This window comes from Scyliorhinus torazame, chromosome 2, assembly GCF_047496885.1.
Source record: "Scyliorhinus torazame isolate Kashiwa2021f chromosome 2, sScyTor2.1, whole genome shotgun sequence".
NCBI lineage: Eukaryota > Metazoa > Chordata > Chondrichthyes > Carcharhiniformes > Scyliorhinidae > Scyliorhinus > Scyliorhinus torazame.
In genome coordinates, this window is record NC_092708.1 from 16,366,456 (window position 1) to 16,394,034 (window position 27,579).

The window sequence follows — 27,579 nt, forward strand, 5'->3', positions numbered from 1 at the left end:
CAGATGGCCTACTCCTGCTCCTAGTTCTTATATAACCAAACTGTATATAAACATTCATGCCTGCATGCATAGATTACAATTCTAGCATCCGACCATAGGTGGCGAGGTGACAGGAGAATGTCACTGGAGGACACCCACATGAGAGACAGGGTGTATTCTAGCATCTGACCACAGGTGGCGTGTCGATAGGAGAATGTCACTGGAAGACACCCACATGTGGGACACAGAACCTGGACAGCATAGAGACACAAGCTGGCCAGCAGGCACAGTCTGCAGTCACAGCTCCTGAGTCAACAGCAATTAATAACAGTTAACCACAGTTGTATTTAGTCGTTGTATCTTAGTAGACATCATAGTGTTTTAGTTAATTAATAAACAGTTTTGTTCATTCACAAAGCCGCATGTTCTTTGAACAGTTCAACTACAAAGACCTCGCCATCCGTGCACACAGAGAATATTACAGGCAGTGACCCTAACCCTGGGGAAGCAACACTGAGCTGCCTATGCTCCGAAATCTCACCAAGCTTTCGTAACCAATTTCAGGCCCACAACTCTGGCCCTTACATTGCACGGGGCTCCGTTTAGTTAGCGAGTTGATTGCGGTCCATTTTGAAATGCCTATTAGAGAGAGTTCACGTACACAAGGTCAACTGTACATTCTCAGTGCCCCTTTCACTGGTTGGATTGCGTCCGAGTGCTGGTCCAACCGGGGACGGTGAGAGCTGCGCAGAGACTCTCAACGCCAACCCCGGCTTCTCTCAAATCGTGGCGACGGGACTTTGGGAAAAGACTCACACTCACCTTTGACCTCCAGCTTGCCGTCGCAGTGCTTCGTCCCGTATTCGTTGATGGCTTTGCAGGAGTACATTCCCGAATCGGACCTCTGCACCGACACGATGTTCAGGTGGAATCTCCCTTTCTCCCCCTCCAGCACGTAGTGGCGGCTGTCGATTTTCACCGGCTCTCGATTCCTCAGCCTGTCGGGAAAAGACAGACAGAAGGTTTTATTGGATGGGGGGTCTCTCTCTCTCTCTCTCTCTCAGCAAAGGTCTTCTGTCTGAAGATTCCATCAAGTAGCAGGCTATCCCGACGGGGGACTTCCCTCTGTGGTGAGGGTCTTAATTGGGATGGGGGTGGTACAGTGGGGGGGGGGAGTAGCTCCTCATGGCCAGGCCTCAGTGAAAAGGCTGCTACAGCAATGCAGGTGGAAACTCTCTCAGCGAAAAAGTTCCTATTGGATATCTGCTTCGTTAGACTTCTTGTTGAGGAGGCTGTATCTTCAACAGGGAATTACAAACAGAGGGATTTGTTCAATATGCTGATGGGAATACACTCTCTACTGACTCATCCTGATGTGAATACTGTGTCCACCAACTGGGATCCTGATGGGAATACACTGTGCGAAATTCTGCACCTTGCGCCTCTGGTAGCGGAGTTCCCAATGAGGCGGAGAATCTAGCATCAGAGAGCCGGCGCCGATCCGTTTCTGATGCTGCGGCCCTCCCCTGGCATTGGGATCGAGGTTCGCGCCCACGTACCAGGGGAGGATGCAAATGGGTCTTTGATTGACAGGGTCCTGGCCCGCGGGCTTCAAACAGAATTAAGTGCTGCCAATTTCCAGCTGACCACTTCAAAATCACTCGAGCAAAGGGAGGTGATTGGAAAGCACGGCATTCTGTTTGAAGTGGTCCAGGAGCTGTCAATCAAAGATTGATGTGTCTAAACATTGTGGTTAGAGCACTTGAGAGTGACTCAACCGTGAAGGAAGATGAATGAAGCAAAACTGACAGCTGTGTGTGTGTGGAAGCTGTCAATCACAGACTAGTCAAGAAGTGAATGAATGGCTTGCAGCTCAAACTCTGAGGGTGTTTAAACCCGGCTGACTGGTTTTCTCTTTCCAGGAATTGACAGGTGCTGCTTCCTGTGTCTGAGCAGCAGTTGTATTGCCCAGGTGAGTGTTATAGCAGGTGTATTGCCCAGGTGAGTGTTATAGCAGTTGTATTGCCCAGGTGAGTGTTATAACTGTAACTGTTTTCACTGCCTCTGTCTGGACTGCACTCTAGCTTCCAGAGGTCTATTTTCTGGGGAGCACAGGGGTCTCCCTACTGGGGGCCATCCTGCCAGGCATTTCTTTTGGGGCTCTGCGAGGGGGACCTTTATATTTAGGGGGTCTCTTTATTTAGGGAGCCAGTGGGGGGTTCTCCTTATTTAGTGGATTCTTGGGGGTGTTCTCCTTATTTAGGGGGTCTTTGTGGGGTGGGGGGGGGCGGGGGGGAGGTGGTGGGTCGCCCCTGTACTTGTGGGAAGTGGGGGGGGGAACAAAATAAATCCAGGGATGGGGGCTAAATTGCGATGTGAAGGGGCGGGGGGGGGGGGGGTCACCCGCCCAATGAGATTCCCTTGCGATTCCCTCGCACTCCTTACCATGCACCCATTTACATGGCCCAGGATTGCGAATCGCCTCCTGATCTGGGAGCGCAAATCACGTACATTTCGGGTCTGGCTGGAGAACATAGGGCTGGTTGGGGCTGGTTTAGCACAGTGGGCTAAACAGCTGGCTTGTAATGCAGAACAAGGCCAGCAGCGCGCATTCGATTCCCGTACCGTCCTCCCGAACAGGCGCCGGAATGTGGCGACTAGGGGCTTTTCACAGTAACTTCATTGAAGCCGTCTTGTGACAATAAGAGATTATTATTATTACCAGGATACTGGTTGGAAAATTCCGGCCATTAACCGGGATCCTAATTGGACCATTACGTCCATGAACCGGGATCTTGGTTGGAATATTCCGGCCATTAACCGGGATCTTGGTTTGCCCAGACAGCTGTAGGCATCATGGCATCCCATCCCTCAGTAAAATGATCCCTGCACAAATGTCAAACAAGGTCTCTGACCCAGACAACAAGTGTGGGAATTGTAGACACTGCACGATTCAAACAAACCACCCTGGGTTCAAGGCTTGTGTTCTCCATGTCAAGCAGTAAGGGACGTGGACACACAATTGCCAAGATTGCTGTGATCCTGGCTGGATTTTGTCTGCGTCCTGTTAGAGGGCAAGGGACATAATAGAAATAGCAATCACTGTGTGTGTTGGGCAGAATCACCTCTCCTGGTTTCCTGCAGGCCGTAGGAAGCATTGGAGGAATTAACCGAGAGCTTAGACGCGCAACGGACAAAAAACCTGCTGCACCTTAAACCCCTGACATGAAATGAAATGAAAATCGCTTATTGTCACAAGTAGGCTTCAAAAGAAGTTACTGTGAAAAGCCCCTAGTCGCCACATTCCGGCGCCTGTTCGGGGAGACTGGTACGGGAATTGAATCGTGCTGCAGGCCTGCCTGGGTCTGCTTTCAAAGCCAGCGATTTACCCCAGTGTGCTAAACCAGCCCCTATGTTCTAAAGTGTGCGTACATGAGTGCGTGTGCATTAGAGTGTGTGATTTTAAGTGTGCTCAGGTTGTGTGCATTACTGTGTGCAGGTATTAGAGCGTGTGCTTGTGTGTGATAGTGTGCGTTTGTATATGTGTGCGCATTACTGGGTTAGAGAGGGCAGCATGTGGCGCAGTGGTTAGCACTGGGACTGCGGCACTGAGCACCTGGGTTTGAAACCCAGCTCTGGGTCACTTTCCGTGTGGAGTTTGCACATTCTCCCCGTGTTTGCGTGGGTTTCGCCCCCACAACCCAAAAGATGTGCAGGGTAGGTGGATTGGCCACGCCAAATTGCCCCTTAATTGGAAAAAAAAAATAATTGGGTACTCTAAATGTTTTTTTTTTAATTACTGGGTTAGAGAATGAATGTGTGTTAAAGAGCTTGCGTTAGTGTGTTAGATTATGTGTGTGTTAGAGAGTGTGCGTTAGTATGTAAGAGTTTATGTGTGTGTTAAAGACTGTGCATTAGTGTTAATTTTTCCAATAATTTGTGGGTTAGAGAATGTGTGTGGGTTACAGAGTGTGCCTTAGTTCATTAGAGAATGTGCGTTAGTGTGTTAGAGAGTGCACATTGGTGTTTTGGAGAGTGCGCATGTGTTGGAGAGTGCACGCGCATTAGAGAGTGCATGTGTGTTGGAGAGCGCACGTGTGTTGGAGAGTGCGCGTGTGTCGGAGAGTGCGCGTGTGTTGGAGAGCGCGCGTGTGTTGGAGAGTGCGCGTGTGCTGGAGAGCGCGCGTGTGTTGGAGAGTGCGCGTGTGTTGGAGAGCGCGCGTGTGTTGGAGAGTGCGCGAGTGTTGGAGAGTGCGCGTGTGTTGGAGAGTGCGCGTGTGTTGGAGAGCGCGCGTGTGTTGGACAGCGCGCGTGTGTTGGAGAGCGCGCGTGTGTTGGAGAGTGCGCGTGTGTTGGAGAGCGCGCGTGTGTTGGAGAGTGCGCGTGTGTTGGAGAGTGCGCGTGTGTTGGAGAGTGTACGTTCGTATGTTAGAGTGCGCGTGTTAGTGTGTTAGAAAGTGCACATTATAGTTTTGGATGCACGCTAGTGTGTTGGAGAGTGCAGGTCACTGTGTTAGAGAGTGCGCGTTAGTGTGTTAGTGAGTGCACTTTAGTGTGTCAGAGAGTGTGCGTTAGTATGTTAGAGGGTACGCGCTAGTGTGTTGGAGAGTGCGTGTTAGTGTGTTGTAGAGTAAGCGTTAGTGTGTTAGAGAGTGTGCTTTAGTGGTCGGAGAGTGTGCGATAGTGTGTTGGAGAGTGTGTGTTATTGTGTTGGAGAGTGAGCGTTAGTGTGTTAGAGAGTGTGCATTAGTATGTTAGAGAGTGTGCAATAGTGTGTTAGAGAGTGCATTAGTGTGTTGGAGAGTGAGTGTGAGTGTGTTGGAGAGTGTGCGTTAGTGTGTTAGAGTGTGCGTTAGTGTGTTAGAGGGTGTGCATTAGTGTGTTAGAGGATGTGCATTAGTGTGTTAGACATTGCATGTTAGTGTGTTGGAGAATTCACGTTAGTGTGTTGGAGAGAGAGCATTGGTGTGTTAGTTTATTTGAGAATGTGCATTAGTGTGTGAGAGTGAGCGTTAGTGTGTTGGAGAGTGTGCGTTAGTGTGTGGAACAGTGTGTTGGAGAGTTTGCGTTAGTGTGTTGGAGAGTGAGCATTGGTGTGTTAATTTATTTGAGAATGTGCATTTGTGCATTAGAGAGTGTGCGTTAGTGTGTTAGAGAGTGCATGTTAGTGTGTTGGAAAGTGTGCGTTAGTGTGTTGGAGAGTGTGTGTTAGGGTGTTGGAGAATGTGCATTAGTGTGTTAGAGAATGCATTAGTGTGTTAGAGAGTGTGTTAGCATGTTGGAGAGTGTGCATTAGTGTGTTAGACATTGCGTGTTAGTGTGTTGGAAAATTCAAGTTAGTGTGTTTAGCACAGGGCTAAAGTGCTGGCTTTTAAAGCAGACCAAGGCAGACCAGCAGCACGGTTCTATTCCCGTACCAGCCTCCCCGAACAGGCGCTGGAATGTGGCGACTAGGGGCTTTTCACAGTAGCTTCATTTGAAGCCTACCTGTGACAATAAGCGATTTTCATTTCATTTTCATTTTTTCATTGGTGTGTTAGTTTATTTGAGAATGTGCATTAGTGTGTGAGAGTGTGCGTTAGTGTGTTAGAGAGTGAGCATTGGTATGTTAGTTTATTTGAGAATGTGCATTAGTGTGTTGGAATGTGTGCATTAGTGTGTTAGAGAGTGCATTAGTGTGTTAGAGAGTGCTTTAGTGTGTTGGAGACTGCGTATTAGTGTGTTAGACTGTGTTAGAGTGTGTAAGAGACTGTTAGTTTGTTTGAGAAAATGCGCTCGTGTGTTGGAGAGTCTGCGTTAGTGTGTTGGAGAGTGCATTAGAATGTTAGAGAGTGTGCGTTCAGTGTATTAGAGAGTGCGCGTTGGTGTGTTACAGAGTGCACGTTAGAGCTTTGGAGAGTGCGCATTATTCTGGTGGAGAAAGTGCGTTAGTGTGTTAGAGAGTGAGCATTAGTGTGTGTTCGTATGTTAGAGAATGCGCATTAGTGTGTGTGAGTTTGCGTGTTAGTGTGTTGGAGAGTGTGCATTAGTGTGTTAGAGAGTGCATTAGTGTGTTAGAGAGTGCGTTAGCATGTTGGAGAGCGTGCATTAGTGTGTTAGACATTGCGTGTTAGTGTGTTGGAAAATTCAAGTTAGTGTGTTTAGCACAGGGCTAAAGAGCTGGCTTTTAAAGCAGACCAAGGCAGACCAGCAGCACGGTTCAATTCCCGTAACAGCCTCCCCGAACAGGCGCCGGAATGTGGCGACTAGGGGCTTTTCACAGTAGCTTCATTTGAAGAATGCGCATTAGTGTGTTTGAGTTTGCGTGTTAGTGTGTTGGAGAGTGTGCATTAGTGTGTTAGAGAGTGAGCATTAGTGTGTTAGAGAGTGCGTTAGTGTGTTGGAGAGTGAGCGTTAGTGTGTAGAGAATGTGTGTTCATATGTTTGAGAATGCACGTTAGTGTGTTTGAGTTTGCGTGTTAGTGTGTTGGAGAGTGTGCATTAGTGTGTTAGAGAGTGCGTTAGTGTGTTGGAGAGTGCATATTAGTGTGTTGGAGAGTAGGTGTTAGTCTGTTGTGGAGTGCGCATAAGTGTGTTAGAGAGTGAGCGTTAGCGTGTTGGAGAGTGTGCGTTAGTGTGTTAGAGAGTGCATGTTAGTGTGTTAGAGAGTGGATTGGTGTGTTAGAGAGTGCATTAGTGTGTTGGAGAGTGTGTCTTAGTGTGTTAGAGAGTGCGTTAGTGTGTTGGAGAATATGTGTTAGTTTGTTTGAGAAAATGCGTTAGTGTGTTGGAGTGTGCGTTAGAATGTTAGACAGTGCTTTAGTGTGTTAGAGAGTACGTTAGTGTGTTAGACATTGAAATTAAATGAAATGAAAATCGCTTATTGTCACAAGTAGGCTTCAATTAAGTTACTGTGAAAAGCCCCTAGTCGCCACATTCTGCCGCCTGTTCGGGGAGGCTGGTACGGGAATTGAGCCGTGCTGCTGGCCTGCCTTGGTCTGCTTTAAAAGCCAGGTCTTTAGCCCTGTGCTAAACCAGCCCCATTGCATGTTAGTGATTGGAGAATTCACATTAGTGTGTTGGAAAGTGAGCATTGGTCTGTTAGTTTATTTGAGAATGTGCATTAGTGTATTGGAGAGTGTGCGTTAGTGTGTTGGTGAGTGTGTGTTAGTGCATTAGAGAGTGTGCATTAGTGTGTTAGAGAGTGCGCGTTAGTGTGTTGGAAAGTGTGCGTTAGTGTGTTGGAGAGTGTGTGTTAGTGTGTTGGAGAGTGTGCATTAGTGTGTGGGGGAGTGCATTCGTGTGTTAGAGAGTGCGTTAGTGTGTGAGAGAATGTGTGTTAGTTTGATTGAGAAAATGTGTTAGTGTGTTGGCCTGTGCGTTAGAATGTTACAGAATGTGCGTTCAGTGTGTTAGAGAATGCGTATTGGTGTGTTACAGAGTGCACGTAAGAGGTTTGGAGAGTGCATATTATTCTGTTGGAGAAGGCCCGTTAGTGTGTTAGAGAGTGAGCATTAGTCTGTCAGAGAGTGTGTGTTCGTATGTTAGAGAATGCACGTTAGTGTGTTTGAGATTGCGTGTTAGTGTGTTGGAGAGTGAGTGTTAGTGTGTTAGAGAGTGCGCGTTAGTGTGTTAGAGAGTGTATGTTCGAATGTTAGAGAATGCACATTAGTGTGTTTGACATTGCATGTTAGTGTGTTAGAAAGTGTGTTAGTATGTTAGTGTGTTAGTATGTTAGTGAGTGCATGTTAGTGCATTGGAGAGTACGCGTTAGTGTGTTATAGTGTGCTTTAGTAAGTTAGCGAGTGCACATTAGTGTGTCGGAGAGTGCACGTTAGAATGTTAGGGAGTGAGCGTTAGTATGTTAGAGAGTCAGCATTAGTGTGTTAGAGAGCATGCGTTAGAGTGTTGGAGTGTGAATGTTAGTGTGTTGGAGTGTGAATGTTAGTGTGTTGGAGAGTCAGCATTGGTGTGTTGGAGAGTCTGCATTTGTATGTTAGAGAGTGAGCGATCATGTCTAAGACAGTGCATATTAGTGTGTTGGAGATTACCCATTGGTCTGTTGTGGAGTGCGCATTAGTGTGTGAGAGAGTGAGCATTAGAGTGTTAGAGAGAGCACGTTGTGTGTTGGAGAATGTGGGTTACAATGTTAGGGAGTATGCGGTTGTGTGTTAGAGAGTGAGCGTTCGTGTCTTGGAGAGTGCGTGTTAGTGTGTTAGAGATTGCGTTAGTGTGTTGGAGAGTGTGTATTAGTGTGTTGGAGAGTGTGCGTTAATCTGATGTGGAGTGTGCATTCGTCTGTTAGAGAGTGAGTGTTAGTGTGTTAGAGAGAGCACGCTGGAGAGTTACAGAATTGGATAGTGTACGTTAGTGCGTTTAAGAGTGCGTTAGTGTGTTAGAGAGTGCGCGTTAGAATGTTGGCGAGTGTGCATTAGAATGTTAGAGAGTGCGTTAGTGTGTTAGAGAGTGCAAGTTAGAGTGTTGGAGAGTGGGCATTAGGGTGGTTGGAGAGTGCCTGTTAGTGTGTTGGAGGGGATGTGTTAGTGTGTTAGTGAGTTGGCGTTAGTAAGTTAGAGAGTGTGCATTAGTGTGTTGGAGGGTGCGTGTTAGAATGTTAGGGAGTGTGTGTTAGACAGCGCATTAGTGTGTTGGAAATTGCGTGTTAGTCTGTTGGAGAGTGCGCCGTAGTGTATTAGAGAGTGAGCTTTAGTGTGTTAGAGGGGTCGCGTCAGAGAGTTGGAGAATTGGAGAGTGCACGTGTTAGTCTGTCGGAGAGTGTACATTGGCGTGTTAAAGAATGCGTGTTAGAGTGTTGGAGAGTGCACTTTAGTGTGTTAGAGAGAGTGCGTTAGAGAGTTGGAGAGTGCACGTTAGTGTGTTAGAGAGAGTGCGTTAGAGAGTTGGAGAGTGCATGTTAGCGTGTTGGAGAGTGTGCGTTAGCGAGTTGCAGAGTGCGCATTAGTATGTTGGAGAGTGTGCGTTAGTGTGTTAGGGAGTGCGTTAGTGTGTGAGAGAGTGAGCATTAGTGTGTTGGAGAGTGTGCGTTGGTGTGTTAGTGCTGCGTTTTAGTGTATTGGAGAGTGCGTGATAGCCTGTTGGAAAGTGTGTGTTAGAGTGTTGGAGAGTGCACGTCAGTTTATTGGAGAGTGTGCATTAGTGTGTTAGAGAGTGTGCGTGAGAATGTTATAAAGAGTGCGTTAGAGTATTGGAGAGTGCATGTTACTGTGTTGGAGAGTGCGTTAGTGTGTTGGAGAGTGCGCATTAGTGTATAACAGAGTGCCGTTTGAGTGTTGGAGAGTGCGCGTTTGAGTGTTTCAGAGTGTGCGTTAGTGTGTTGGAGGGTACGCATTCAAATGGTAGAGAATATGTATTCAGTGTGTTGCACAATGCGCATTAATGTGTTACAGACTTTTGGAGAGTGCGCGTTCGGGTTTTGGAGAGTGCGCGTTAGTCTGTTGGAGAATGTACATTAGTATGTTAGAGAGTGCACTTTATTTTGTTGGAGAATGTGCGTTATTGTGTTAGCGGGTGTGCATTAGTGTGTTAGAGATTGCGCGTTAGTGTGTTGGAGAGTGAGCATTAGTGTGTTAGAGAGTGAGCATTAGTGTGTTTGAGAATTCACGTTAGTCTGTTGGAGAGTGAGCATTAGTGTGTTGGAGAGTGCACGTTAGTATGTTAGAGAGTGCACTTTAGTGTGTTAGAGAGTGCGCTTTAGTGTGTTAGAGAGTGCGCTTTAGTGTGTTAGGGAGTGCGCTTTAGTGTGTTAGAGAGTGCGCTTTAGTGTGTTAGAGAGTGCGCTTTAGTGTGTTAGAGAGTGCGCTTTAGTGTGTTAGAGAGTGCGCTTTAGTGTGTTAGAGAGTGCGCTTTAGTGTGTTAGGGAGTGCGCTTTAGTGTGTTAGAGAGTGCGCTTTAGTGTGTTAGAGAGTGTGCTTTAGTGTGTTAGAGAGTGCGCTTTAGTGTGTTAGAGAGTGTGCTTTAGTGTGTTAGAGGGTGTGCTTTAGTGTGTTAGAGAGTGCGCTTTAGTGTGTTAGAGAGTGCGCTTTAGTGTGTTAGAGAGTGCGCTTTAGTGTGTTAGAGAGTGCGCTTTAGTGTGTTAGAGAGTGTGCTTTAGTGTGTTAGAGAGTGCGCTTTAGTGTGTTAGAGAGTGCGCTTTAGTGTGTTAGAGAGTGCGCTTTAGTGTGTTAGGGAGTGCGCTTTAGTGTGTTAGAGAGTGCGCTTTAGTGTGTTAGAGAGTGCGCTTTAGTGTGTTAGAGAGTGCGCTTTAGTGTGTTAGAGAGTGCGCTTTAGTGTGTTAGGGAGTGCGCTTTAGTGTGTTAGAGAGTGCGCTTTAGTGTGTTAGAGAGTGTGCTTTAGTGTGTTAGAGAGTGCGCTTTAGTGTGTTAGAGAGTGCGCTTTAGTGTGTTAGAGAGTGCGCTTTAGTGTGTTAGAGAGTGCGCTTTAGTGTGTTAGAGAGTGCGCTTTAGTGCGTTAGAGAGTGTGCTTTAGTGTGTTAGAGAGTGCGCTTTAGTGTGTTAGAGAGTGCGCTTTAGTGTGTTAGAGAGTGCGCTTTAGTGTGTTAGAGAGTGCGCTTTAGTGTGTTAGAGAGTGCGCTTTAGTGCGTTAGAGAGTGTGCATTAATATTTTAGAGGGTGCGCGTTAGTGTGTTGGACAGTGCGTGTCAGTGTGTGTTGGAGAGTGAGCGTTAGAATATTAGAGAGTGTGCATTAGTGTGTTAGAGAGTGTGCGTTAGTAGCAGGGGGGGTTGGCGTTGCCAAACGTGCTTCATTATTATTGGGCGGCGAATGTGGACAAGGTGCGGCGGTGGTGGGAAGGAGAAGGGGTAGAGTGGGTTAGGATGGAGGAGGAATCTTGTGAGGGGTCTAGTTTGAGGGCTATGGTGACGGCAGCATTGCCAATGACTCCAAGTGGGTATTCCGGGAGCCCAGTGGTGCAGTCCACGGTGAAGATATGGAATCAGCTGAGGAGGCATTTTAGGGTGGAAGGGATGTCGGTGCTAACGCCGCTGTGCGAGAATCATGGGTTTGAGCCGGGGGGGTGGATAGTGTATACAGGAGGTGGAGGGAAGTGGGGCTGGTCAAGGTGATGGATTTGTATTTGGAGGAAGGGTTCGCCAGTCTGGAGGAGCTAAGGGGGAGGGTAGAGCTGCCGAAGGGTAATGAGTTCAGGTATCTACAGGTTAGGGACTTTGCACGAAAGGTCTGGTATGGGTTCCCTGGATTGCCGGGACACACCCTGCTGGAGCGACTGCTGCTTCCGGATGTGGAAGAGGAGGGAAGAATTGGGGATATATATAAGTGGCTGGGGGAGCAGGGAGGCGAGCGGGTGGTGAAGATCAAGGAGGAATGGGAAGCGGAGTTGGGAATGGAGATGAATTGGGGAGTATGGAGTGAGGCACTGCGGAGGGTAAACGGGACCTCCTCTTGTGCAAGGATGAGTCTGATACAGTTTAAGGTGGTGCACAGGGTGCATATGACTCGGGCGAGAATGAGTGGGTTCTTCCAGGGGGTAGCAGATGAGTGGGAGAGGTGGGGGCGGGGGCCAGCGCATCACGCACACATGTTTTGGGATTGTGAAAAATTGGGAAGATTCTGGGCGGGAGTGTTCGCGGTCTTAGCCAGGATAGTGCAGGAGGGAGTGGACCCGGACCCTTTGGTGGCGATATTTGGGGTTTCAGAGAAGCTGGAGCTCATGGAGAGGAGGAAGGCCGATGTCGTGGCCTCCCCCTCTCTGATTGCACGGTGATGAATTTTGCTGGAGTGGCGGTCGGCATCGCCACCGGGGGTAGCAGCTTGGTTGGGTGACCTGTACGACCTCCTGCGGTTAGAGAAGATAAAGTGTGAGTTAAGGGGCTCAGCAGAGGAGTTTGAGAAAAGGTGGAGGATGTTTGTGACCGTGTTTGAGGAGCTGTTCGTCGCAGGGAGGGGGGGCGGGGGGGGTGGGGGGGGGGCGGGGGAGGGTGATGGGGAGGGGAGATGTAAAAGGAGAAAAATCTGTACAAACTGTATAGTTGATTGTTGGGAAGAATGTTTCCCGGGTGTTTATTTGCTGTAACCTACTTTGATACAAATTTGAATAAAATGCGTTTTAAAAAAAGGGAGTGTGCATTAGTATGTTAGAGATTGCTTGTTAGTGTGTTGGAGAATTCAGGCTAGTGTTAGAGAGTGAGCGTTAGTGTGTTGGAGAGTGAGCGTTAGTGTGTTAGAGAGTGGGCATTAGTAAATTAGAGAGTGTGCGTTTGTGTGTTAGAGAGTGTGCATTAGTGTGGTAGAGAGTGTGCGCACGTGTGTTAGAGAGTGTGCATTAGTGTGTTAGAGAGTGTGCGTTAGTGTGTTAGAGAGTGGGCATTAGTAAATTAGAGAGTGTGCGTTTGTGTGTTAGAGAGTGTGCGTTAGCGTGGTAGAGAGTGTGCGCACGTGTGTTAGAGAGTGTGCGTTAGTGTGTTAGAGAGTGTGCGTTAGTGTGTTAGAGAGTGTGCGTTAGTGTGTTACAGAGTGTGCGTTAGTGTGTTAGAGAGTGGGCATTAGTAAATTAGAGAGTGTGCGTTGTGTGTTAGAGAGTGTGCGCACGTGTGTTAGAGAGTGTGCGTTAGTGTGTTAGAGAGTGAGCGTTAGTGTGTTGGAGAGTGAGCATTAGTGTGTTAGAGAGTGGGCATTAGTAAATTAGAGAGTGTGCGTTTGTGTGTTAGAGAGTGTGCGCACGTGTGTTAGAGAGTGCGTTAGTGTGTTAGAGAGTGTGCATTAGAATGTTATGGCGTGTGCACAAGTGTGTTAGAGAGTGTGTTAGTGTGTTGGAGAGTGCGCGTTAAAGTGTTGGAGTGTGCGTGTATGTGTGTTAGAGAGTGAGAAATAGAATGTTAGGGAGTGTGTTAGAGAGTGCAAATTAGGTGTTGGAGAGTACGTATTCGTCTGTTGGGAAGTGCGCGTTACTGTGTTAGTGACTGAGCATTAGTGTGTTAGAGAGTGCACATTAGAGTGTTGGAGAATGCACATTAGTGTGTTGGAGAATGCACATTAGTGTGTTGGAGAGTGTGCGTTAGTGTATTAGCGAGTGTGCGTTAGTGTGTTAGAGAGTGTGCGTTAGTGTGTTAGAGAGTGTGCATTAGAATGTTACGGCGTGTGCACAAGTGTGTTAGAGAGTGCGTTAGTGTGTTGGTGAGTGCGCATTAAAGTGTGGGAGTGTGCGTGTATGTGTGTTAGAGAGTGAGAAATAGAATGTTAGGGAGTGTTTGCAAGTGTGTTAGAGAGTGCAAATTAGGGTGTTGGAGAGTACGTGTTCGTCTGTTGGGAAGTGCGCGTTAGTGTGTTAGTGACTGAGCATTAGTGTGTTAGAGAGTGCACATTAGAGTGTTGGAGAGTGCACATTAGTGTGTTGGAGAATGCACATTAGTGTGTTGGAGAGTGTGCGTTAGTGTGTTAGAGAGTGTGCATTAGTGTGTTAGAGAGTGTGCATTAGTGTGTTAGAGAGTGTGCATTAGTGTGTTAGAGAGTGTGCGTTAGTGTGTTAGAGAGTGTGCATTGGTGTGTTAGGGAGTGTGCGTTAGTGTATTGGAGAGTGTGCGCACGTGTGTTAGAGAGTGCATTAGTGTGTTGAAGAGTGTGCACACGTGTGTTAGAGAGTGCGTTAGTGTGTTAGAGAGTGTGCGCACGTGTGTTAGAGAGTGCGTTAGTGTGGTAGAGAGTGTGCGTTAGTGTGTTAGAGAGTGTGTGCACATGTGTTAGAGAGTGCGTTAGTGTGTTTGAGAGTGTGCGCACGTGTGTTAGAGAGTGCGTTAGTGTGGTAGAGAGTGTGCGTTAGTGTGTTAGAGAGTGCGTTAGTGTGGTAGAGAGTGTGCGTTAGTGTGTTGGAGAGTGTGCGCACTTGTGTTAGAGAGTGCGTTAGTGTGGTAGAGAGTGTTCGTTAGTAAGTTGTGCGATACTGGGTTAGAAAGTGTGCTTTAGTATGTTGGAGAGTGTGCGTTAGAATGTTAGACAGTGTGTATTGGTGTGTTAGAGAGTGCGTATTAGTCTGTTGGAGAATGTGCGTTAGTATGTTAGACAGTGTGTATTGGTGTGTTAGAGAGTGCGTATTAGTCTGTTGGAGAATGTGCGTTAGTATGTTAGACAGTGTGTATTGGTGTGTTAGAGAGTGCGTATTAGTCTGTTGGAGAATGTGCGTTAGTATGTTAGACAGTGTGTATTGGTGTGTTAGAGAGTGCGTATTAGTCTGTTGGAGAATGTGCGTTAGTATGTTAGACAGTGTGTATTGGTGTGTTAGAGAGTGCGTATTAGTCTGTTGGAGAATGTGCGTTAGTATGTTAGAGAGTGCGCTTTACTCTGCTGGAAAGTGCACGTTAGTGTGTTGGAGAGTGCGTATTAGTGTGTTGGTGTGTGCACATTAGTGTGTTAGAGGGTGTGCTTAATATATTGGAGTTTGCATTTTAGTGTGTTGGAGGGTGCGCATTAGTATGTTAGGGAGTGTGCTTCTGTGTGTTGGAGAGTCTGCATTAGTTTGTTAGAACATGGAACAGTACAGCACAGTACAGGCCCTTCGGCCCACAATGTTGTGCCGGCCATTTATTCTCATCTAAGATCAACCTAACCTACACCCCTTCAATTTACTGCTGTCCATGTGCCTGTCCAAGAGTCGCTTAAATGTCCCTAATGACTCTGACTCCACCACCTCTGCTGCCAGTGCATTCCACACACCCACCACTCTCTGTGTAAAGAACCTACCTCTGACATCTCCCCTATACCTTCCCCCAATCACCTTAAAATTATGTCCCCTCGTGACAGCCATTTCCACCCTGGGGAAAAGTCTCTGGCTATCCACTCTATCCATGCCTCTCATCACCTTGTCCACCTCGATCAAGTCACCTCTCTGCCTTCTTCGCTCCAGTGAGAAAAGCCCAGCTCCCTCAACTTTTCTTCATAAGACATGCCCTCCAGTCCAGGCAGCATCCTGGTAAATCTCCTCTGTACCCTCTCCAAAGCATCCACATCCTTCCTATAATGAGGTGACCAGAACTGGACACAATATTCCAAGTGTGGTCTAACCAGGGTTTTATAAAGCTGCAGCAAAACCTCGCGGCTCTTAAACTCAATCCCCCTGGTAAAGCCAACACACCATACGCCTTCTTAACAACCCTATCAACCTGAGTGTCAACTTTGAGGTATCTATGTAGGTGGACCCCAAGATCCCTCTGTTCCTCCACACTTCCAAGAATCCTGCCTTTAACCCTGTATTCAGCATTCAAATTCGACCTTCCAAAATGAATCACTTCACATTTATCTAGGTTGAACTCCATCTGCCACTTCTCAGCTCAGCTCTGCATCCTGTCAATGTCCTGTTGTAACCTGCAACAGCCCTCGACACTGTCTACAACTCCACCTACCTTCGTGTCATCGGCAAACTTACTAACCCACCCTTCCACTTCCTCATCCAAGTCATTTATAAAACACCACAAAGAGCAGAGGTCCCAGAACAGAACCCTACGGGACACCACTGGTCACCGACCTCCAGGCGGAATACTTTCCATCCACTACCACTCGCTGTCTTCTTTCGGCCAGCCAATTCTGTATCCAGACAGCCAAATTTCCCTGTATCCCATGCCCCCTAACTTTCTGAATGAGCCTACCATGGGAACCTTATAAAATGCCTTACTGAAATCCATATACACTACATCCACTGCCCAACCTTCATCAATGTGTCTCGTCACATCCTCAAAGAATTCAATGAGGCTTGTGAGGCATGACCTGCCCCTCACAAAGCCATGCTAACTATCTTTAATCAAACTATGTTTTTCTAAATAATCATGAATCCTATCTCTCAGAATCCTTTCCAGTATTTTGCTCACCACAGACGTAAGACTGACTGGTCTGTAATTCCTAGGGATTTTCCTATTCCCTTTCAGGGAACAGGGGAACAACATTTGCCTCCCTCCAATCATCCGGTACTACTCCAGTGGAGAGTGAGGACGCAAAGATCTTCGCCAACGGCGCAACAATCCCCTCCCTCGCTTCCCGTAGTAACCTTGGGTATATCCCGTCAGGCCCAGGGGACTTATCTATCCTGATGCTTTTCAAAGTTTCCAACACATCCTCCTTCTTAATATCAACCTGTTTGAGTCTATATAGCTGGTTCACACTGTTCTCCTGAGCAACAAGGTGCCTCTCTCACGTGAATACTGAAGCAAAATATTCATTTTGGGCCTCCCCCATCTCCTCAGACTCTAGGCACAAGTTCCCTCCACTATCCCTGATTGGACCTACTCTCACTCTGATCATCCTCTTATTTCTCACATATGTGTAGAACGCCTTGGGGTTTTCCCCAATCCTTCCCACCAGGGCTTTTTCATGCCCCCTTCTAGCTCTCCTCAGTCCATTTTTGAGTTCCTTCCTGGCTACCTTGTAACTCTCAAGAGCCGAGTCAGATCCTTGCTTCCTCAACCTTACGTAAACTTCCTTCTTCCTCTTGACTAGAAGCTCCACTTCTCTTGTCATCCAAGGCTCCTTCCTCGTCTCAGTGGGACAAAACTGTTCAGCACTCGCAGCAAGTGCTCCTTAAACAACCCCCGTACCGGCCTCCCCGAACAGGTGCCGGAATGTGGCGACTAGGGGCTTTTCACAGTAACTTCATTGAAGCCTACTTGTGACAATAAGCGATTATTATTACATAACTGTTGTGCATTTCCCTGAGAACATCTGTTCCCACTTTATGCTCGTCAGTTCCTGTCTAATAGCAGTATAATTTCCTCTCCCCCAATTAAATACCTTCCCATACTGTGTGTTCCTATCCCTCTCCATGACTATGGTAAAGGTCAAGGAGTTGTGGTCACTGTCACTGAAATGCTCTCTCACTGAGACATTTGACACCTGGCCTGGTTCGTTGCCGAGCACCAATTCCAATATGGCCTCCCCCCTAGTCGGCCTATCCACATATTGAGTCAGGAATCCTTCCTGTACATACCTGTCAAAATCTGCTCCATCCAAACTATTTGCACTAAGGAGATTCCAGTCAATATTAGGGAAGTTGAAGTCACCCATGACAACAACTCCTTCTGCACTTTTCCAAGATCTGCCGCCCAATCTGTTCCTCTATCTCTCTGCTGCTATTGGGGGCCTATAGAAAACTCCCAATAAAGTGACTGCTCCTTTCTTGTTTCTGACTTCCATACTGACTCAGTAGACAACCCCTCCTCAACTACCTCCTTTTCCGCAGCTGTGATGCACACTCTAATTAACACTGCCACTCCCCCTCCTCTTTTACCTCTCTCTCTATTCTTCTTAAAAGATCTAAACCCCGGAATATCTAACAACCATTCCTGCCCCTGTGAAATCCATGTCTCCGTAATGGCCATGCCATGTTGGAGCGTGGGTATTAGAGTGTTGGAGAGTACTCATTAGTTTGTTGGAGAGTGCGCATTACAGTATGTTGAACAGTGTACATTAGTGTGTTAGAGGGTGCACGTTAGAATGTTAGGGAGTGTGCATTAGTGTGTTAGAGAGAGCGCGGTGATGTGTTGGAGGGTGTGCGTTAGTGTGTTAGAGAGTGTGTTTGTGTGTTGGAGAACGCATGTTAGACTATTGGGGAGTGCATGTTAGTGTGTTAGAGAGTGCGTTGGTGTGTTGGAAAGTGCATATTTGTGTGTTAGACAGTGAGCGTTAGTGTGTTAGAGGGTGTGCTTAGTGTGTTGGAGTTTGCCTGTTAAGTGTGTTGGAGAGTGCACGTTAGTGTGTTCGAGAGTGTGCATTAGTAAGTTTGAGAGTGTGCATTACTGTGTTAGAGAGTGAGCGTTAGTGTGTTAGAGAGTGCGCTTTAGTGTGTTGGAGAGTGTGAGTTAGAATGTTAGAGAGTGTTAAACCAGCCCCTATGTTTTGGAGTGTATGCGTTAGTGTGATGGAGAGTGTGCATTAGTATGTTAGAAAGTGTGCTGTAGTAAGTTAGAGTGTGCGTTAGTGTGTTAGAGGGTGTTTTAGTGTGTTACAGTGTGGGCGCTTGCGTTTTGGAGGGTGCGCGTTAGTGTGTTGGAGAGTGTGTGGTAGTAAGTTAGAGAGTGCGCTTTAGTGTGTTGGAGAGTGTGAGTTAGAATGTAAGAAAGTGTGTGTTAGTGTGTTAGAGAGTGCATTAGTGTGTTACAGAGTGCGCGCTAGAGTTTTGGAGTATATGCGTTGGTGTGTTAGAGAGTGTGCATTAGTGTGTTAGAAAGTGTGCTGTAATAAGTTAGCGAGTGTGCGTTAGTGTGTTAGAGGGTGTTTTAGTGTGTTACAGAGTGCGCGCTTGAGTTTTGGAAAGTCCGCGTTAGTGTGTTGGAGAGTGTGTGGTAGTAAGTTAGAGAGTGTGCGTTACTGTGTAAGAGAGTGTGCTTTAGTATGTTGGAGAGTGTGAGTTAGAATGTTACAGGGTGCATTAGTGTGTTAGAGAATGCGCGCTAGAGTTTTGGAGAGTGCGCCTTAGTATGTTGGAGAATCTGCGTTACTGTGTTAGAGAGTGCACTTTAGTAAATTAGAGAGTGCGTGTTTGTGTGTTAGAGAGTGTGCATTAGAGTGTTGGGGACTGTGCATCAGTGTGTTAGTGAGTCTGTGTTAGGAAGTTAGAGTGTACATTAGTGTGTTGGAGAGTGTGCATTAGAATGTTAGACAGTATGTGTCAGTGTGTTAGAGAGTATGCATTATTGTATTAGAGAGTGCATTAGTATGTGGGAGAATGCGTATTAGTGTGTTGGAGATTACGTGTTAGTTCATTCAAGGTGCGCTTTAGTGTGTTGAAGAGTGTGCATTAGTGTGATAGAGAGCGGGTTAGTGTGTTGGAAAGTGTGCATTAGTGATTTGGAGAGTGTGTGTTAGTGTGTTAGAGAGCGGGTTAGTGTGTTGAAGAGTTTGTGTTAGTGTGTAAGAGAGTGCGCTTTAGTCTGTTGGAGAGTGAGCATTAGTGTGTTAGAGAGTGAGCGTTAGTGTGTTAGAGAGTGAGCATTAGTCTGTTAGAGAGTGAGCATTAGTGTGTTAGAGAGTGCGCGTTAGTCTGTTAGAGAGTGAGCATTAGTGTGTTAGAGAGTGAGCGTTAGTGTGTTAGAGAGTGAGCGTTAGTGTGTTAGAGAGTGAGCATTAGTGTGTTAGAGAGTGCGCGTTAGTCTGTTAGAGAGTGAGCATTAGTGTGTTAGAGAGTGAGCGTTAGTGTGTTAGAGAGTTCATGCTAGTGTGTTGGAGAGTGCGCATTAGTCTGTTAGAGAGTGAGCATTAGTGTGTTAGAGAGTGAGCGTTAGTGTGTTAGAGAGTGAGCGTTAGTGTGTTAGAGAGTGAGCATTAGTGTGTTAGAGAGTGAGCATTAGTGTGTTAGAGAGAGAGCGTTTGTGTGTTAGAGAGTGAGCATTAGGGTGTTAGAGAGTGAGCGTTAGTGTGTTAGAGAGTGCGCGTTAGTCTGTTAGAGAGTGAGCATTAGTGTGTTAGAGAGTGAGTGTTAGTGTGTTCGAGAGTGAGCATTAGGGTGTTAGAGAGTGCACATTAGTGTGTTAGAGAGTGGGCGTTAGTCTGTTAGAGAGTGAGCATTAGTGTGTTAGAGAGTGAGCGTTAGTGTGTTAGAGAGTGAGCATTAGTGTGTTAGAGAGTGAGCATTGGTGTGTTAGAGAGTGCGCGTTAGTCTGTTAGAGAGTGAGCATTAGTGTGTTAGAGAGTGAGCATTAGTGTGTTAGAGAGTGAGCGTCAGTGTGTTAGAGAGTGAGCATTAGTGTGTTAGAGAGTGAGCATTAGTGTGTTGGAGAGTCCATGCTAGTGTGTTGGAGAGTGCGCGTTAGTCTGTTAGAGAGTGAGCATTAGTGTGTCAGAGAGTGAGCATTAGTGTATTAGAGAGTGAGCATTAGTGTGTTAGAGAGTGAGCATTAGTGTGTTAGAGAGTGAGCATTAGTGTGTTAGAGAGTGAGCATTAGTATGTTAGAGAGTGTGCATTAGTGTGTTAGAGAGTGAGCATTAGTGTGTTAGAGAGTGAGCATTAATATGTTAGAGAGTGAGCATTAGTGTGTTAGAGAGTGAGCATTAGCATGTTCGAGAGTGAGCATTAGTGTGTTAGAGAGTGAGCATTAGTGTGTTAGAGAGTGAGCATTAGCATGTTCGAGAGTGAGCATTAGTATGTTAGAGAGTGAGCATTAGTATGTTAGAGAGTGTGCATTAGTGTGTTCGAGAGTGAGCATTAGTGTGTTAGAGAGTGAGCATTAATATGTTAGAGAGTGAGCGTTAGTGTGTTCGAGAGTGAGCATTAGTGTGTTCGAGAGTGAGCATTAGTGTGTTAGAGAGTGAGCATTAGTGTGTTAGAGAGTGTGCGTTAGTGTGTTAGAGAGTGAGCGTTAGTGTGTTAGAGAGTGAGCATTAGTGTGTTAGAGAGTGAGCATTAGTGTGTTAGAGAGTGTGCATTAGTATGTTAGAGAGTGTGCATTAGTGTGTTCGAGAGTGAGCATTAGTATGTTAGAGAGTGAGCGTTAGTGTGTTAGAGAGTGAGCATTAGTGTGTTAGAGAGTGAGCATTCGTGTGTTAGAGAGTGAGCATTAGTGTGTTAGAGAGTGTGCATTAGTATGTTAGAGAGTGAGCATTAGTGTGTTCGAGAGTGAGCATTAGTATGTTAGAGAGTGAGCGTTAGTGTGTTAGAGAGTGAGCATTAGTGTGTTAGAGAGTGAGCATTAGTGTGTTAGAGAGTGAGCGTTAGTGTGTTAGAGAGTGAGCGTTAGTGTGTTAGAGAGTGAGCATTAATATGTTAGAGAGTGAGCTTTAGTGTGTTAGAGAGTGAGCATTAGTGTGTTAGAGAGTGAGCATTAGTGTGTTAGAGAGTGAGCATTAGTGTGTTAGAGAGTGTGCATTAGTATGTTAGAGAGTGAGCATTAGTGTGTTAGAGAGTGAGCATTAGTGTGTTGGAGAGTGTGCATTAGTATGTTAGAGAGTGAGCATTAGTGTGTTCGAGAGTGAGCATTAGTGTGTTAGAGAGTGAGCATTAGTGTGTTAGAGAGTGTGCATTAGTATGTTAGAGAGTGAGCATTAGTGTGTTAGAGAGTGAGCATTAGTGTGTTAGAGAGTGTGCATTAGTATGTTAGAGAGTGCGCATTAGTGTGTTAGAGAGTGTGCATTAGTGTGTTAGAGAGTGAGCGTTAGGGTGTTAGAGAGTGAGCGTTAGTGTGTTAGAAGCTGCGGGTTAGTGTGTTAGAGAGTGTGCATTAGTGTGTTAGAGAGTGTGCATTAGTGTGTTAGAGAGTGAGCATTAGTGTGTTAGAGAGTGAGCATTAGTGTGTTAGAGAGTGTGCATTAGTGTGTTAGAGAGTGAGCATTAGTGTGTTAGAGAGTGAGCGTTAGTGTGTTAGAGAGTGAGCATTAGTATGTTAGAGAGTGTGCATTAGTGTGTTAGAGAGTGTGCATTAGTGTGTTAGAGAGTGAGCATTAGTGTGTTAGAGAGTGAGCATTAGTGTGTTAGAGAGTGAGCTTTAGTGTGTTAGAGAGTGAGCATTAGTGTGTTAGAGAGTGAGCATTAGTGTGTTAGAGAGTGTGCATTAGTGTGTTAGAGAGTGTGCATTAGTGTGTTAGAGAGTGTGCATTAGTGTGTTAGAGAGTGTGCATTAGTATGTTAGAAGCTGCGGGTTAGTGTGTTAGAGAGTGTGCATTAGTGTGTTAGAGAGTGAGCATTAGTGTGTTCGAGAGTGAGCATTAGTGTGTTAGAGAGTGAGCATTAGTGTGTTCGAGAGTGAGCATTAGTGTGTTAGAAGCTGCGGGTTAGTGTGTTGGAAAATGCACGTTAGAATGTTAGGGAGTGTGAGTTTGTGTGTTTGGGTTCACTGAGGGAGAATTCGGAATGTCCAATTCACCCAACAGCACGTCTTTCAGGACTTGTGGGAGGAAACCGGAGCACCCGGAGGAAACCCACGCAGACACGGGGAGAACGTGCAGACTCCGCACAGACAGTGACCCCAACCGGGAATCGAACCCGGGACCCTGGCGCTGTGAAGCAACAGTGCTAACCGCTGTGCTACTGTGCCGCTTTTAAATCTCCCCAATGCCCCAACAATGACTAAGTGGCATTGAATAGCGGCGGGGAGTTCGCCCTGAAAAACCCGCCACAAATTAACTTGGAAATTGTTTCGGAGAATTGCACCTTCTGTGTGTTAGAGGGAGTGTGTTAGTGTATTCAAGAATGTGGGGCGGGATTCTTTGGAAACCGGCGGGCGGGCCTCTCCGGCGGGAAGGAGTGGCGTGAACCACTCCGGCGTCGGGCCGCACCGAAGGTGCGCCTTCAGGGGCTAGGCCGGCGGCGGACTGGTTTGCGCCCCGCCGACCTGCGAGGAAGGGCCTCCGCCGGCTGGCGCGAGTCGGCGCATGCGCGAGAGCGCCAGCGTGTACTGGTGTCGTCCCAGAGGATGCGCAGGGGGTTTCATCTCCGCGCCGGCCATCGCGGACCATTACACCAGCCGGCGCGGAGGAATAGAGTGCCCCCACGGCACAGGCCCACCCGCGGATCGGTGGGCTCCGATCGCGGGCCAGGCCACCGTGAGGCAACCCCCGGGGCCAGATCCCCCCCCCCCGAGGACCCCGGACGCCGCCCGCGGAGCCAGATCCCACCGCGCGCCCCCCCCCCCCCCCCCGAGGACCCCGGACGCCGCCCGCGGAGCCAGATCCCACCGGCAAATACCTGACGTAACATACGCTGGCGGGACCCGGCGGAAACGGGCGGCCACTCGGCCCATCGCGGGCCGGAGAATCGCCGTGGGGGGGGGGGGGGCTGCCAGCGGCTGCCGACCGGCGCGGTGCGATTCCTGCCCCAGCCAAATCCCCGGCGCCGGAGAATTCGGCAGCCGGCGGGGGCGGGATTCACGCCGCCCCCCGGCGATTCTCCGACCCGGCGGGGGGGGGGGGGGTCGGAGAATCACGCCCGTGTTTGCTAGACAGTGTGCATTATTGTGTTAGAGCGTGTGTTAGAGCGTGTGTTAGAGCGTGTGTTAGAGCGTGTGTGAGAGAGTGTGCATTGATTTTCACTGTAACTGCATTGCAGTATAATGTACTTGTGACACTATTAAAGGTTATTATTATTATAGTGTGTGAGAGTGTGTGTTAGAGAGTGTGCATTAGTGTGTGAGAGTGTGTGTTTGAGTGTGTGCATTAGTGTGTTTGAGTGTGTGTTAGAGAGTGTGCATTAGTGTGTGAGTGTGTGTTTGAGTGTGCATTAGTGTGTTAGAGTGTGTGTTTGAGTATGTGCATTAGTGTGTGAGAGTGTGTGTTTGAGTGTGTGCATTAGTGTGTGAGAGTGTGTGTTTGAGTATGTGCATTAATGTGTGAGAGTGTGTGTTTGAGTGTGTGCATTAGTGTGTGAGAGTGTGTGTTTGAGTGTGCATTAGTGTGTTAGAGTGTGTGTTAGAGAGTGTGCATTAGTGTTAGAGTGTGTGTTTGAGTGTGCATTAGTGTGTTAGAGTGTGTGTTAGAGAGTGTGCATTAGTGTGTTAGAATGTGTGTTTGAGTGTGTGCATTAGTGTGTGAGAGTGTGTGTTTGAGTGTGCATTAGTGTGTTAGAGTGTGTGTTAGAGAGTGTGCATTAGTGTGTTAGAGTGTGTGTTAGAGAGTGTGCATTAGTGTGTTAGAGTGTGTGTTTGAGAGTGTGCATTAGTGTGTGAGAGTGTGTTACAGTGAGTGCATTTGTGTGTTAGAGAGTGTGCGTTAGTGTGTTTTAGAGTGTGTGTTAGGGAGTGTGCGTTAGTGTGTGAGAGTGTGTGTTTGAGTGTGCATTAGGGTGTTAGAGTGTGTGTTAGAGAGTGTGCATTAGTGTGTGAGAGTGTGTGTTTGAGTGTGCATTAGTGTGTTAGAGTGTGTGTTAGAGAGTGTGCATTAGTGTGTGAGAGTGTGTGTTTGAGTGTGCATTAGTGTTAGAGTGTGTGTTAGAGAGTGCGCATTAGTGTGTTAGAGTGTGTGTTTGAGTGTGTGCATTAGTGTGTGAGAGTGTGTGTTTGAGTGTGCATTAGTGTGTTAGAGTGTGTGTTAGAGAGTGTGCATTAGTGTATTACAGTGTGTGTTAGAGAGTGTGCATTAGTGTGTTAGAGTGTGTGTTTGAGAGTGTGCATTAGTGTGTGAGAGTGTGTTACAGTGAGTGCAGTTGTGTGTTAGAGAGTGTGCGTTAGTGTGTTTTAGAGTGTGTGTTAGGGAGTGTGCGTTAGTGTGTGAGGAAGTGTGTTTGTTAGAGAATGTGCATTAGTGTGTTCGAGAATGCGTGTTAGAGCATGTGCGTTAGTGTGTTTGAGATTGTGCACTTGCACAAGTGGAGAGTGGACGTGCATTAGAGAGTGTGCAATCAATGTGTTAGAGTGTGTGTTGGAGAGTGTGCGTTCGTGTGTTAGACAGTGTCTGTGCATTAGTGAGTGCATTAGTTTGTTAGAGAATATGTGTTTGATGTGTTACAGGATGTGTGTGCATCAGAGATTGTGTATTAGACTATGTGTGTGAATTAGAGTGTGTTAGAGAGTGTGCATTAGAGACGGCACAGTGGAACAATGGTTAGCACTGCTGCCTCACGCTGTTGAGATTCCAGGTTCGCTCCCAGCCCTGGGTCACTGCACATTCTCCCAGTGTCTGCATGGGCCTCACCCCTACAACCCAGAAGATGTACAGGGTAGGTGGATTGGCCACGCTAAATAGCCCCTTAGTTGGAAACAAATAATTGGGCACTCTAAATTGTAAAAAAGAGTGTGCATTAGTGTGTTAGAAAATGTGTTTTAGAGGTTGTGCATTAGTGTGTTAGGGTACATGTGTGTGGAGGGTTGTGTGTTGCAGTGTTAGAGGATGTGCGTGTGTTAGAAAATGTGTGTGAGTTTGAGGGTGTGCGTTAGTGTGTTAGAGAGTGTGCACTAGTGTTTTAGACTAAAGAGGCGGGATTCTCTGACCCCCGCCGGGTTGGAGAATCGCCGGGGGCTGGCGTGAATCCCGCCCCCGCCGGTTGCCAGATTCTCCACCACCGGATATTCGGCGGGGGCGGGAATCGCGCCGCGCCGGTCGGCGGGCCCCCCCCCGGCGATTCTCCGGCCCGCGATGGGCCGAAGTCCCGCTGCTGGAATGCCAGTCCCGCCGACGAGGATCAAACCACCTCTCTTACCGGTGGGACTAGGCGGCGCAGGCGGGCTCCAGGGTCCTGGGGGCCTGGGGGGGGGGGGGGGGGCGGGGCGATCTGGCCCTGGGGGGGTGCCCCCACGGTGGCCTGGCCCGCGATCGGGGCCCACAGATCCGCGGGCGGGCCTGTGCCGTGGGGGCACTCTTTTACTACGCGTCGGCCGTGTAGGTCTCCGCGATGGCCGACGCATAGGTAACCCCCCCCTGTGCATGTGCGGGAATGACGTCAGCAGCCGCTGACTCCCGCGCATGCGCGGACCTCCGCTGGCCGGCGGAGTCTCTTCGGCCCTGGCTGGGCAAAGGCCTTTCCCGCCGGTCGGCGGCGCGCAAACCACTCCAGCGCGGGGCTAGCCCCTCAAGGCGAGGGCTTGGCCCCTAAAGGTGCGGAGACTTCCGTGCGGGTAGCCCAACGCCGGAGTGGTTCCCGCCACTCCACCCCGCTGGGAAACCCCGCCCCGCCGGGTAGGGGAGAATCCCGGCCAAGGTATGTGTTAGAGATTGTGCATTACTGTTTTAGTAAGTGTGCGTTAGACAGAGTGCGATAGTGCGTTCGAGTGTGTGCATGCCTGCGTAAGAGAGTGCGCATTAGAGTGTTAGAGAATGTGTATTAGAGAGTTGCATCAGTTTGTTAGAATAGGTGTGTGTTTGACTGTGTGTGTTTGCGTGTTAGAGTGTGTGTGTTTGCATGTTAGAGTGTGTGTGTTTGCCTGTTAGAGTGTGTGTGTTTGCGTGTTAGAGTGTGTGTGTTTGCGTGTTAGAGTGTGTGTGTTTGCCTGTTAGAGTGTGTGTGTTTGCGTGTTAGAGTGTGTGTGTTTGCGTGTTAGAGTGTGTGTGTTTGCATGTTAGAGTGTGTGTGTTTGCCTGTTAGAGTGTGTGTGTTTGCGTGTTAAGAGTGTGTGTTTGCGTGTTAAGAGTGTGTGTGTTTGCGTGTTAGAGTGTGTGTGTTTGCATGTTAGAGTGTGTGTGTTTGCGTGTTAGAGTGTGTGTGTTTGCGTGTTAGAGTGTGTGTGTTTGCATGTTAGAGTGTGTGTGTTTGCGTGTTAGAGTGTGTGTTTGCGTGTTATAGTGTGTGTGTTTGTGTGTTAGAGTGTGTGTGTTTGCGTGTTAGAGTGTGTGTGTTTGCATGTTAGAGTGTGTGTGTTTGCGTGTTAGAGTGTGTGTGTTTGCGTGTTAGAGTGTGTGTGTTTGCATGTTAGAGTGTGTGTGTTTGCCTGTTAGAGTGTGTGTGTTTGCGTGTTAGAGTGTGTGTGTTTGCGTGTTAGAGTGTGTGTGTTTGCATGTTAGAGTGTGTGTGTTTGCGTGTTAGAGTGTGTGTGTTTGCGTGTTAGAGTGTGTGTGTTTGCATGTTAGAGTGTGTGTGTTTGCGTGTTAGAGTGTGTGTTTGCGTGTTATAGTGTGTGTGTTTGTGTGTTAGAGTGTGTGTGTTTGCGTGTTAAACTGTGTGTGTTTGCGTGTTAGAGTGTGTGTGTTTGCGTGTTAGAGTGTGTGTGTTTGCGTGTTAGAGTGTGTGTGTTTGCATGTTAGACTGTGTGTTTGCGTGTTAGACTGTGTGTGTTTGCGTGTTAGACTGTGTGTGTTTGCGTGTTAGAGTGTGTGTGTTTGCATGTTAGAGTGTGTGTGTTTGCGTGTTAGAGTGTGTGTGTTTGCATGTTAGAGTGTGTGTGTTTGCGTGTTAGAGTGTGTGTGTTTGCTTGTTAGAGTGTGTGTGTTTGCGTGTTAGAGTGTGTGTGTTTGCGTGCTAGACTGTGTGTGTTTGCGTGTTAGAGTGTGTGTGTTTGCGTGTTAGAGTGTGTGTGTTTGCATGTTAGACTGTGTGTTTGCATGTTAGACTGTGTGTGTTTGCGTGTTAGAGTGTGTGTGTTTGCGTGTTAGAGTGTGTGTGTTTGCTTGTTAGAGTGTGTGTGTTTGCGTGTTAGAGTGTGTGTGTTTGTGTGTTAGAGTGTGTGTGTTTGTGTGTTAGAGTGTGTGTGTTTGCATGTTAGAGTGTGTGTGTTTGCGTGTTAGGGTGTGTGTGTTTGCAAGTTAGAGTGTGTGTGTTTGTGTGTTAGAGTGTGTGTGTTTGCGTGTTCAGGGGCGTCATTCTCCGACCCCCCGCCGGGTCGGAGAATGGCCGTTGGCCGCCGTGAATCCGCACCCGCCCCCGCCGAAGTCTCCGCTCCCGGAGATTGGGCGGGGGCGGGAATCGGGCCGCGCCGGTTGCCGGGACCCCCCGCTCAATTCTCCGGGCCGGATGGGCCGAAGTCCCGCCCAGAAATTTCCTGTCCCGCCGGCGTAAATCAAACCTGGTATTAACGGTGGGACCAGGGGGCGTGGGCGGGCTCCGGGGTCCTGGGGGGGGGCACGGGGCGATCTGACCCTGGGGGGGGCCCCCACGGTGGCCTGGCCTGCGATCGGGGCCCACCGATCCACGGGCGGGCCTGTGCCGTGGGGGCACTCTTTCCCTTCTGCCTCGGCCACGGCCTCCACCATGGCGGAGGCGGAAGAGACTCTCCCCACTGCGCATGCGCGGAAAACTGTCGGCGCCCGCTGA

At 48.0% G+C, this 27,579-nt stretch overlaps 1 protein-coding gene across 7 annotated transcripts in view; it reads right to left on the minus strand.

Moving 5' to 3' along the window:
• The window catches only part of spega (striated muscle enriched protein kinase a), a 1,182,457-nt gene that overhangs the window by 908,126 nt on the left and 246,752 nt on the right, over nucleotides 1-27,579 (minus strand). For all 7 annotated transcript variants that reach the window (XM_072468701.1, XM_072468720.1, XM_072468711.1 and 4 more), the window contains one exon: nucleotides 802-977. In XM_072468701.1, coding sequence (XP_072324802.1) covers nucleotides 802-977 — 176 coding nt within the window. The remainder of the gene's footprint in view (nucleotides 1-801; nucleotides 978-27,579) is intronic.